The 13,628-nt window shown below is 43.3% G+C and overlaps 1 protein-coding gene across 1 annotated transcript; it reads left to right on the forward strand.

The window, feature by feature from the left end:
- The first annotated feature begins 639 nt into the window (after nucleotides 1-639).
- Nucleotides 640-4,076, forward strand: LOC124656125 (protein O-glucosyltransferase 1-like). The gene is made up of 2 exons (XM_047194931.1): nucleotides 640-939; nucleotides 2,655-4,076. The coding sequence occupies exons 1-2, from the start codon at nucleotides 640-642 to the stop codon at nucleotides 4,074-4,076; spliced, it is 1,722 nt and encodes a 573-aa protein (XP_047050887.1).
- The last annotated feature ends 9,552 nt before the right edge of the window (nucleotides 4,077-13,628 follow it).

Consider the following 13,628-nt stretch of genomic DNA (forward strand, 5'->3'; position numbering starts at 1 on the left):
GTTAGAGGTATTGTTTTGAGAGCGGAGATTATCTTCAAGGTGAAAACCTAAGATCTTTTTATCGGGCGACGACGGTGCTTGTGCTCTGTCAGGTGTTGTCTCGGTGGTGGCTGTACTGTTGGTGCTAGGGCTGAAATACCGTAGCAGGACTTTCCTTTTTTTTATGTAATTCTTCTTTCTTTTTTGGCTGTGTGCATCCTGTTGCAAGTAATTGGAATCTTCTTGATATTAATATATACTCCTTATCGAAAAAAGCTGATAGTACTGGAGTCAATTTTCTACATCAGTGGAGAATTCTATCAAGCACCATTCGAGCAAAAGGACTTCTCCGAAAATTCCACATTAGTATATAATTTCATAGTGAAACAATACAGTATTGAAAAGAAAATTAATGAGCCTTTCAATATTCTTCTAGCAGCGACAGATTGGAGTACACTATTGAAAAGGACATTAATAACACAATTTTCTTCCGTTGGGGAAGAAGTCAGCTCTCCGGCAATAACTGCTAAACAGCAGAACAAACCAGCAAAAATTTATCAGTTTCATGCAGATTATTATAAACATTTATTATGTACTCCGTCGATGATGAAGACGCAGAACAACCTTCAAGACATCCCGGGCCGCTATATATATGCCGACATGGGGATCGGAGATGACTTCATTTTCCTCGTCTTCAGTTCATATACTAGCTACCCGGAGTTAAATACACAGGCGACGAGGAGAGGGCGTACGTCCATGATGCGGCTGCCTCCTTCAGCTGGGGATGAGACCATCGACGATCCGGCGGTGGAGCGTCAGTATTCGTCATCAGCGACGACGAAGCCGTGCTTTAGGACGACGACGAGGAGGAGGAGCGGCGTTGGAGTGGTCATCGCGACCCTTGTGTTTCTTGCTTTGCTCGTCGGCACCAAATGGATCCACCTCGACGCTAGCGCTGCTGTAAGTCCACTTCCAGCTATACCCACTGCATGAGATGTATGAATCCAATTCCAATCCCGAACTGTTCTAAGTACCTTTTAATCATGAACTTAATTAGCAAGCCATTTAGACTACTTTGACGTGTTTTTAGAGTAGTTTATGTTTTTTTCGCTGGTTGATTTTTTATCAATCTTTAGCGATATGCTTGTACTGTAACACAATACTGAATTTGAATCTTTTTAATAAATAACCATGTGCATCATCATGATGCAGAAACCGGAATCATATCCTCATTTCGAAAAAAAATTAGCAAGCCATACACATACGATATATACAGGACATTATAAGACTCAGGCCTTCGAACGAAACTAGGAAGAAACGATCGGCCGATCCTACGAACTGCATGCACTGCAAACCTACTAGCCACTAGCCAGCTTTCCATTAAGTGTAATATGACTCGCTAGCTTTCCTAGCCAAAAGACAAATACGAAAACAAGGGGAAGGAGTAATAATGTACAGGTAAGCTAGCAGCAAATGCTAAGTGTACTCCCTCCGTCCTCAAATATGACTTCTAGCTCTTTTATTTTGTTAAATAATTTAAAGTTTGACTAATTTTACAGGACAAATTGACAATATTTATGGCACCAATTTAGCATCATTAGGATCTTCTTGAAAATTAGTTTCATGTTATACCAATTTAGTATCATATAAGTTGCTACTCTTTTTAAAATTAGGACAAAGGTTAGAAGGAGTTGTGTTTTAGGGTTACATAAATCAATTGCGTAAACCTGCAGTACTCCCTCCGTCCCAGTTCGCAAGGCAAAGTTTTCAAATATCTTGGCCCAAGGTGAATTCTCATTGGCTCTAAATTTGCACGTTAAAACATGCAAAAACTTTGCCTTTCACATGCATGGAGTACTAGTGCGCGGTGGTTTCACATGCATGGAGTACTAGTACGTGGTGGAAGATGAAAAGATGAGTGTTTGCATGCAAAAATGAATTAGTTTACTCCCACATTAAATGCAAAATGTGCCTAGGAGGTGAAGGATTTTGGGACAAATATTTTTTGGGAATTTGCCTTGCGAACTGGGACGGAGGGAGTACAAGGTGGATTTGGCCTCTTAATTGCAGTCACATGCTCATTAACTATAGTCAACGGCTTTTGCCACCGCCCCAAAACATCGCACACATCTCCATGAAAAAAGAAAGAAAACAACTTATTAAAACCTAAGACAAGTATGGAGTACTTCATACTCAATGCTTCTAATAAATACGGTATTTTTAAAAAACTATATCAAGTTTGACCAAGTATTTGGAATAAATAATTTAACATGTAAAATATAAGATCATTATTATTAGATAGTTAATGTAATATATTTTCATATGTCATCTATATAGCATTATAGCAGTTGAGTGCATTTCAGCTCAAATATAAGTACTCCAGACCTAAATATTTGCAGCGGGTTTAACAAATCTAGATATAAATTAACCTACATTTTTACTAAATCTGTGATAACTGATATGTATTTTAGGGACTAAGGAGTACATATTCTGCGATAGTACAAAGAGATGCGGGAAGAAGCTACCTAATTCTATTTTTCTATATTTTTTATAACTGTTTTTCTTCTATAGTTGGTGAAACACATAACCTCGTTTCTGTTGTCCAGTATACAGGGCTAGAACAAATGCTTTTCTACTAATTAGCTATTGTGCTAATGTTTATGCCTCATCCACAGTTCTACTCATTCCTGCCGGCGACCGGCGTCAGCAGCTTCAGTCGGTCTGGAAGCGCTTCTCGCCGGACCCGCTCATCCACGACGCCCCCCATACTGATACCATTCAGCTGCGGCAACGACACGTCGACCCCGACAACACTCTGCCGTGCTTCACCGTCAGCACCATCAGCGTCCTCATCATCACAAAAACGGAAGCAGTACTCTCCGGGTGTGCCGCCGCCGTGGTGCCCCGACTACTTCCGCTACATCCACGCCGACCTCGAGCCATGGCGCGCAACTGGGATCACGCGAGAAGTGCTGGAGAGCGCCCAGCCCCACGCGGAGTTCCGCCTGGTGGTGGTGTCGGGGCGCGCCTACGTCGAGACGTACCGACCGTCGTTCCAGACGAGGGACGTGTTCACGCAGTGGGGCGTACTGCAGCTGCTCGCCCGCTACCCCGGCCGCGTTCCCGACGTCGACATCATGTTCTCCAGCTGGGACGTGCCCGAGCCCCCGATGCATCCCCCAGACTACTATCCCGACAAATCCGCCATGCCGCCGCTCTTCCGCTACTGCAAGGACGAGAAGGTGGACCTCGCCATCCTCTGGCCCGACTGGTCCTTCTGGGGCTGGCCGGAGGTGAACGTCCGTCCATGGGGCCCGATCATGGAGGAGTTCGTCCGGGAGAACGCGCGCCTGCGGTGGCCGGACCGAGAGCCCTACGCCTTCTGGAAGGGCAACCCTGTCGTGGCGTGGGCGCGGCAGGAGCTCATGAAGTGCAACAACGACTCCGCCACCGGGAAGGAGTGGAACGCGCGGCTGTTCACGCAGGACTGGGATAACGCCACCCGCAACGGGTTCAAGGACTCTAACCTGGCCAACCAATGTCGGTACAGGTACAAGATCTATGTGCAGGGGCGGTCATGGTCGGTGAGCGAGAAGTACATCCTAGCATGCGACTCGCCCATGCTAGTCATCGACACCACGTTTAGGGACTTCTTCTCCCGTGGGCTAGTCGCCGGAAAGCACTACTGGCCAATCGACCCCGCCAACAAGTGCAGCGCCATCAAGTCCGCCGTAGACTGGGGGAACGCGCACCCTGCGCAGGCACGCCGGATTGGCGAGGAGGGCAGCGGGTTCGCGAGACACGAGATGGACATGGAGTACGTATACGAGTACATGCTCCATGTGTTGACGCGCTATGCCGCTCTGCTCCGGTACAGGCCCACGGTGCCCGAGAAGGCCGTCGAGCTCTGCCCCGAGTCCATGGCTTGCACAGCCCAAGGTCGAGATAGGGAGTTCATGATGGAGTCCAGGGAGAGGTATGTGGCCCGGTACGAGCCCTGCACGCTCCCGCCACCGTTCACCGCCGAGGATACTAGGGAGATGGCCGCCAAAGAAGAGGATGTGCGAAGCAAAGTAGCCAAGATGGAGGGGAGGTAGCAGCTCATGGCACGGACGCAGATTTGTGGTACATGGATTTCGTTTTAGAAACAACAATATTTTGCTACATTTCTACAGCATGTATTTTATTTTGGAGACAACGTTTTGCAATCATAGCAAGATCAACTATATGGAGTTCATTTTAGCTTTTTTTTTTTGAATGTAAACCACACTTTATTAAGCAAAGCAAGCCCGCCTCATTAAAAACCTTCCAGTCCCCTTCGGTACCCTGGAAGGAAAAGAGTGCGTCTGAAAACTTACCCGCAATCAGCACAGAGTATGGTTACAAAATACAGTTCTGTGCAATAGCCGCCGATACGCAGATCGGGATTGCACCACATAAGATACCAACATCACCAGATTTGCCTAACTTAGCAAGACCATGCGCAACATGGTTACTACTTCTACTGATCTTCCTAATCTCTAGCATCGGGTTTGTCTGCAGCAGATCCTTAATCTCTAAATAAATACTCCATGATGGTGAGCGATCAAAGTTCTCCGAGGTGACGGTCTGAACAACTCTTTGGCAGTCTGTCTCGAGGATTCCTGGAATGCGATTTGTATGAAGGAGTTGATGCAGCCCTTCCAAACACGCCTTAGCTTCAGCCTCCTCGGCACTTTCACAATAAGGATGAAACTTCCAACTTGACCGTATGATAGATCCTTGGTCATCGCGGATGACCGCTCCAGAACCTGCTCTCTTGGACACAGCATCCCAGCCCGAATCGACGCATACCGAAACAGCACCCGCCGGCGGAGGTAACCATTTAGAAACATCAACATGAGAACTCACCAAACTCTGGCTCGGGTACAAGAGACCTTTTCCTTTGGAGCTGCCTAGGGTTACATTGGCATCCTTGAACGATGACAGATAGTTCTGTAGAAAGGGTATCGAAACAGACACCGAGGCTTTGCCGTCCCCATGTACAATGTTGTTCCTATGATGCCAAACTCTCCAGAATAAAAACATCAGCTTCACCCTCATCTCAGGGGGCGCGTTGGTAATCATAATTAGAAACCATTCCTTACCAGATTTGCAGAATTTAGACTCCGGCGGTAGAGTCCAAACACTCCGCATACCATGTCGTAACGCCTTAGCAAGTGTGCACTCAACCAGAGCATGATGCGTGTCTTCTTCCGCTGATCCACAAATAGAGCATGTTGGTCTAGTTGTGCTAATTCTGCGATGGACATTCTCTAAAACTGCAAGCGTATTTGTGGCAGCCCTCCAACCAAAGACACGAATTTTCTGCAGGACATTTGCTTTCCAAATACTATCCCAAACAGGTCGATCACCCAAAGGATCAGAGCTAGATTGGCCTGATGCGAGGTGATTTAAACACGGCTGCAAACCCAGTCGATATGCTGATCTGACTGTAAAAAGTCCATTGTTTTCCATATTCCAGGCAATAAAATCGTCCGTGGGCCGCTGTGTGAGCTTGATTGCAAGAATCGCTTCTGCGTCATGTGGGTAGAAATATCTTTGGATTACATCTCCTCTCCAGGTTCTCGTCACTGGGTCTATGAGGTCTGAAACCCATCTCAGCCTATTATCCTTCTTCTTGCCCGATACTTTTAGTGAGTCGGCTCTCGGAAGCCAATTGTCCCTCCAGATGCGGACTTGGGACCCTGTACCGATCCTCCAGATGGCACCCTTTTTCAGAAGCTCTAATCCATGTACAACACCCTTTTTCAGAAGTTCATTTTAGCTTATATTGTGGATATCTAAGACAATATTTTGTAATGTTCTAGTTCTGAAGCACTCTATGGAGTTTTGCAAGTTTGCAGTGTTGTAGTGAAATTAGATACGCGGCGTGGAAAAGATATTGTATATGGGAAATGGATTTTGTGAAGAAACTAACATATATCATACATTTTGACTATTTTCTTTTTTGTGAACAAACAAACATACATATATGAGCAATTCTGGACGAAGATGTCGTACATGATTAAAAAAAATCGATACGCATGGTTTTATACTGTAATCGCTCGCTCGAGTTTGATCTGATGATGGGGTATTTACGAGTTATCAGCATAAAACTATCAATTTTTCATATACATTTTGATTTACACTTTATGTTTTGCTAGCAAAAATCTACCGCAGATCTTTTTTGCAATGTGCAGTAAAACGAATTGATCTCGAATTGGCGCTGAAACTAACATCATGACCCCTGCCAGTTTGCTCTTGGTAGGTATTCCTTCCGTCCTCAAATAAGTGCATATCTAGGTTCAAAATTTAACCACAAAAGAGTGTACTTCTCTCCTTCCAATGCATTTTAAAGTAGCAAAAAAATAGTTCTCTCTCAACACACGGGAATCAGACCAATAACATCTATCACATGGTCTCATTGTTTTCTATTTGCACTTAGCTCATTGGATATGGAGAAATTAAAGAGGTGAGAGATGGTTGTTGACATTTTGCAATGCAAAATCTTTAATATGTCTTGAAAAATTCAAAAATACACTCCTTTGTAAACGGATGGAGTATGGTACCTACAAATTTGACCAAACCATCGTAGCAGAGTTATTACTAGAAAATAATCAAGTTAAGCTAGTACCTATTGTAAATCGGATCAGTTTATAATTCTTAGTTTTAGGCTCATCCTATATGGTGGTTGATCAGCGGCTGCCATCTATCTATTCTATTATATACTAAAAGCAAAATACAGATGTTTAATAAAATTATTAGATTGATCCACATCATCTTAATTATTTTAATGATTAGATCTAAAACTAGTGGATGTGATTTAATGAAAGATTATTAGTTACCTAACGGTGTAGATCTGTTTGACACGATCTATTTTTTCGACAAAGGGAATATATTAATATCACGAAGATACCAATTACACCCAGCCTCTGCAACAACAAGTGCCCTAATGGCAATACGGATGCACACAGCCAAAAAAAGAAGAATTACATAAAAGAAAGTCATGCTACAGTGACCAGTTCTTTGTAACAGCGGACCAAACACCACTAAAATAGCACCAGAAATCCATCAACACACCACTAAAATAGCACCAGAAATCCATCAACTTCAAAAACGATGCCTCCAAGAAGGGAACAGTGCAAAGGCGCCGCCATCGCCCTGGTCAAAGACCATAGGTTTTCACCCTGAAGAAAGTCTGCACTCACAAAACAATACCTTCAACAAGGTCATTGTCAGGCACAACCAATTAAGGCCAGACCTTAGATTTTCACCCTGCAGGTTTAGAAATTGAATTTATCATGTGATGTTGCCCACACTTGCCAATTCTGCTGCTCCAAGTCACAGATCATCAAGCCAGAATCCCGCTACACCCCCAGGACTAAAACTTCCATTGCCAGTCTTCAGTTCCCGGCTTTCATGCCATTCTCCGCGCCTGACTTGACTTCACAGTTGAACTAAGACATGTCCCATGATGGCAGTAGAGCGCAGAGCTTCACAACGCCTCCTCTGAAACCAAACGGTCAGAAAAAATATGGATGCGCGCGATCGAAACACCATCTGCAACGGAAACTCATGTTGTCCATTTGGAATTGACGGACGGAGTCTTCCGTAACTCGGCAATCCGCCCAAGATCAATGACGATCGGTGACAGGAAGTTCTTCATCAGAGAGAGAGAGAGAGAGAGAGAGGAATCCAAAGACCGCTACCTTTATTTAAAACTTGGGCAGCCGATGGAATGGTAGACGTTGTCGACGAAGAGCCAAGAACCAGGGTTGAAGCCCTGCAATTCAACATCCAGTCAACGACCATCAGATCCCATGCATAGCCCAACAACCCGAAGGAACCGCCAGCCCCAAGCAGGGCAGATCGGCGGCAACTTCAGGTGGTTGTGCAGCCATCTTGATCATGCCCATCAATGAGTCAGCCCGATGCGTGTAAGCTGCTGGCATGTACATGGTGCGTACAAGGTCCAGCAGCATCTACATGCTCCGGCCGGCCGCTCGCGATGCTGCTGCCTGATTCGCGATCTGCGCTTATGCTGGCCAGCTGCGGCCCGATAGAAGAGCATGCACATCAGGGATGACCAGCGGCCACCGTCCTTTTGGGGAGCGGCTGGATGCAACCACATCAGGGGCGACCAGCGGCGGCCGGATCGGTGATGACGAGAGGACGGGAGAAGATGACATCTAAAATCAACAAAAAAAAAAGGGAGAAAAAAGATTATTGGGCACCCCACCACCGCCGTCCGTCGACAGGCAGCCTCCTCCAGCGGCGGTAGGGTGAACAGGACGGCGGATCGAGGAGCCTGAGACGTGGCGGCGTGGAGGCCTCCAGAGTCGCCTCTGAGGCGACCCGGGAGGTTAGGTTAAAGGGAGTCCGATCAGATGGGACACGTACGCATGAAAGTTTTATGAAGAGATTACGAGGCACACGTGGTATGAAGAGATTAAGATGCACATGTGATTATCTTTCCTGAATAGACTAACAGAATTCGCTATAATCTGGCAGAGATGGGAGACGTACGCAAGATTAACAGGCATTGAAATTTAGCTGTCGAGGTTGCTTTTACATTGTCTCAGCTCGAGCACACGACGCTATAAAGAATCTTCGATCTGACTATCGTGTGCCATGGGCAAGAGCGAGAGCAAGGCACACATAGCACGGCTAGAGAGAAGCAAGGCGACTAAAGAGATGGCGGCGAACTTGGTGAATAAGGACAAGATGGAGATAATTAACTGAATTTGTGAAGAATGAATGTTGAGGATCTATGGCTAACAAAACCAATATTTTTCTAAATATAGATATAATTATTTAAATTGTTCTATGAAACTATGTTTTGGTAAAATATGGTTGAATTTTTAGATAAAAATATAGTTTATTTTTGAAAATGGACCAAAAAATCAATTGAGCAAATCCATGCTTGATGGCATCATACAAATATAAAATGTGAACAATATAATTGAGCAAATCACACTACCAATGCAATGCATATTTCTTATAAGTCCTAGCTAACTATTGTAAATATAGCATAGTACTTTCATTGTTCTGTCGATAGGCATAGAATTGCTTGCATGTGTTCGTCCCTTCGAGAGCAACGGCTTTCTATAGCACGGACGTGACAAAGCTCGGCTGAAATATTTAACCGAATATTCAATTCAGAAATTTAATTTGGCTCCCGGGTGCATATGCTCCCTCTACAAAAATACATATTTCAAAGTGTCGAAAGATTTTGATAAAAAAAAATCTACATGCACATCTCCACAATATATGTGCGCTAGTCAAGTTTCACGAAAAATCAATTTTTTTGTGGCATATGTAAAACAGAGAAAATTTGTCTTCTGTAAGATCTTATTTTTAGCACCAAATTGTGTCTTATTTACACACACCACATGATAAGTCGATTTTTTTCATGAAACAACTTTGTGGACGCGTAGCAGATGAACATTTACGTGTGAATTTTTTTCAAATTTTCAACATTTTAAAATGTGTCTAAGATACATTTCAAAATAAAGGGAGCACATGCTTTCATGAGACAAAACATGCTCCCAAACCTATAAAACCCAAGAAAGAGCAAGCGATAAAATACAAAAGGGGGGATATGTGAAAAATCCCTAAACAAAGAACCGATGAAATTCCAACCTCGAAAATGAAATAGAAGATGCATACAAATTTCATTTTTGATGAACTTGGGCTTACTCAGAAGCTCGCGAAAATCTCAAGAACCTCACACAGATAAACAACAAGAAGCAACAAGATAGTAAGAGCAAATTATTCAAAGGATTCAACTCTGTATGACGATGTGATCGAGTTGCTCAACAGAAATCCCCTCTTGATAGTGCGACTACCTATCCTATATCTAGGTATCCCAAAAACCACCTTGAGACCGGTAAAAGGATAACCTAGCAAAGCCATACCTTTGCCTTCGTCATCCCGCCCGATCTTGATGATGATGATTCATGCTTTATTCAAGACGGAATGCTTCACTTAATTATTGTTGCTTTGTGAAGCCTCACATTTTGCTCCTCCATACACCACTATGGGATAGCTTCATTAAAGTATGTATTAACATGTTCATCATCACCAAATGGACAACAATATTCAGGCATTTGATCTTCTTGATACTCTTATCTTGAACTTTCCCTTTTCAACCTTGATGACTATCACGAGTTGATGTCATCCTCTCATAGGCTATGTCAAATCTTACTTTTGATGCATGCCCATAAAAAGATACCTAACCCACATAACAACAAAATGCACATATATTATAGATTAATTCACAAAGCATAATTGCAAAGGATTACCATACCATGAGATCACTTGATCCCACATGGCACATTTTTAGGCTTTGTGTGTTGACCAAATTGAATCTAATCTTCACATTTTGTCTTGATCAATCTTGTATCGTCACATTAACTATCATAATATCATGAGGTATATAAAGAAATCTTCATTTGAGTGCATTCTCTAAATTTTTTCAACCATAGCACAACCAGTGGCGGCGCCAGGAAATGGCGCCTGGGTATTCAGAATTTTCTCTAAATGTAGTATATGAATCAAACACCACAATACTATCAATATATGAATAAAACAACACTAGCATAACAACAATAGCAATATTTTAATTTAGAATCCCACAACGACATGAATACATAGGTACCTTTTGATTGATAAATTGATGATATTTCATCTTACATTATAACTTTGCGTTTGCCTTTTTGGAAGAGATTGATGACATCTTCATATGTTACTTGTCTGAAGAAATCTCTCTCAACAAATGTAATCATACAATAGTTCAAATAGTCATCACCCATTTTGTTCCTTAGCTTATTCTTCAAATAGCTCATTGAAGAGAACATCCTTTCAACACTAGCAGTGGCTACTGGTAGAATCAATACCAACTTAAGAAGCTTGTAAACAATATGATATTGTTCATGCTTCTTTGTCTTGACAAGCATAACTGATAGCGCAGACAAATTTTTCAAGTTTTGAAACCTTTCATCTCTACCCAACTTAGCAGCATATATGTTTAGTTGTCATGGAAGCCTTGCCAGTTCATCTCTTATAAAATCCGTTGTAGCAAGCTTAACCAACTTCTCTTGATCATAAGCAGCAAATAGATGAAATGGACTAAATGCTGCCATGCAAATAAGTAGATGAGTTTACCTCACCAAATCTATCATTCAACTCACCAATTTGCCTATCAATGACACACACAAAAAGTGGTGGTAATTGATCACATCAATGATAGAAATGTTGTCTCTATGGTTAGAGCCGCTTGCGCCTCCGCACTATTGTACTCGTCTCCAATCTTGCGAAGGACTCGTCGTAGTGCACCATACATAGAAATAACATGGTTCACAGTTTTGAAGTGAGAGCCCCAACGTGTATCACATGGCCTTCCCAAACCCATTTCCTGATTCAGCCCACTCCCTGTTTCTACTTTTCCAATTCCAATGAAGCAATGAGTTCTTCAGCCTGAGCTATCCGAAGCAATCTCATTTTTTGCAAGACATGCTAAGAGCATTTAACAAGTGTGCAAGCTGCTGAAAGAACCAAGTACAATCACCACTCTCCTTTGCAACAGCAACAAGAGTTAACTGTAGTTGATGGGCAAAACAATGAACATAATAGGCAGAAGGGGACTCATCCATAATCAGTTTTTTCAGGATATTAGCATTACCTTTCATGTTACTAGATTCATCATATCATTGCCCACGCACCATTGCAAAGGTCCAATTGTGATTCATAAGCATTTTATTGCAGTTTTCAATGTCAAAGAGGTAGTATCTTCAACATGAGCAAGACCAAGAAATCTTTCAACCGCCCTTCCTTTCTTATCAATATAACGCAAGCAAACAACCAACTGCTCATTCTGATACACATCACTAGACTCATCCGCAAGTATTGAAAAATGACCACCATCAAGTTCTTCAATGAGTAGTTTAGTAGTCTCTTTTGCACAATATTCTATCACCTCTTGTTGTATATCATGGTGAATCATCCTGCAGTTCCATGGAGCATTCTTGAGAACAACTCTGTTAACCTCTTCACAAAAGCATCTCCACCGGAACATCTTTTTATCCTTGAAGAAATAGAAAACAAAGCAGAAAGCTCTATCTTTTTCCACACTATACTCAATCCATGAAAAGTCTGTAAACCAAACAACGCAAAAGCGACGCTCTCTACCACTTTCATTTGTAAACTCAAATTTATGATTCTTTGGTTGACATGGCCCCATCTCAATGAATCTCCTTCTTACTCTATCTTGATCATTGACATCATACATTGAGATGGGAATCCGCTTCCTAGGATCATGTTCGAGTGCCTCTAAATCTGCTTCCATCATTTTATCATCTTCATCTATAGATTCATCATCGTCTACTTCTACATGAGGTGTTGAGGTTTCTTCTCTACTCTCCGGTGCTTGCCATAACACCATTTGCAAATTGCTCTCAAGATGAACAACACTAGATGCAGTTGCTGTCTGATTCGGTGTGGATGATTCATTCGCTTTCCTTGTTTTTGCAGCCTTTTCCCATGTTGTATGTATGCTAATGCCAACAATACCACTCTTCTTCTTCTAAAGTAAAAAAACAAGAAACAGAAAATTAAAAACTTGCATCTACGAAGCTAGGAGTGGATGATTCCTCTAGGAAGCAAGCAATGAAGCAAATCAAGCAAGGAGCGAAATTGGGGGCGAGGAACTGAGGGAGGTGGCCGTACCTTCAGAGCTGCTCGAGGACGCTGGGGCGGGACGGCGCGGACAGGAGGAGGGGCGCAGGTCGGGGGCAGGGCCAGGGCGCCGCGGCGGCGGGCGCGGGGCCGTCGCCTACTGCTCCTGGCTGCATCGCCGGTGGCGGTCGTTCTAGGTCGAGGACTCGAGGCGCCGTGCCATGCGTGCGTACTGGCTGTGAGGCGAGCGAGAAAGGGGATTGCGTCTGCGTGGTTCTTGTGCGATCTGCAATGGCCTGGTTTCTGCCTTGTTGCCTTGTTGGGCTGGGCCAAATATCTAAAAAAAATCGCGTCAAAATCTTGGGTATTCCAGGGAAGACAGGGGAATACCCCCAGCGCCGCCCATGAGCACAACTCATGAGTCTATTATAACACAGACTTAAAGCAATATCTTGTTCTCTTGAAATCAAACTGTCAAGATATGGATCATCTATGGATTAACACATAAGCTAGAATATGGCTTATTTGAGTTCCACACAAGAACTCCATCTTCTCCTCTTCTTCTTGATCATATCATATTAATCTCTTTAAATCAACGATCATATGCATCTCTTCAAATTAATGATATTTATGCCAATACTCAAAGTATATCTTTGGCTTCATGGCATCCATACTTGAATCCAACAAATGGTCTTCAAGCAATACATATGGAGCATTCCTTCACATTAAGATTAATGAAAACATTAGTCCATAAGGATTATCATTAATGGCCAAACCACATATAGGGGCCAAAAACCGTACAACAATGCGCACCTACATCCCGCTCCACCGCCCCGCCGCACAAAAAGATCCAAGGGGGCCTTGTCGACCACCGCTGGTGCCTGGTAGCACCGCTGACAGCATCTCAACTTGGAGTGGCAGAACCACGGTTCTCTGCAAGGAGCATCACCGAC

Source organism: Lolium rigidum, chromosome 1, assembly GCF_022539505.1.
Source record: "Lolium rigidum isolate FL_2022 chromosome 1, APGP_CSIRO_Lrig_0.1, whole genome shotgun sequence".
NCBI lineage: Eukaryota > Viridiplantae > Streptophyta > Magnoliopsida > Poales > Poaceae > Lolium > Lolium rigidum.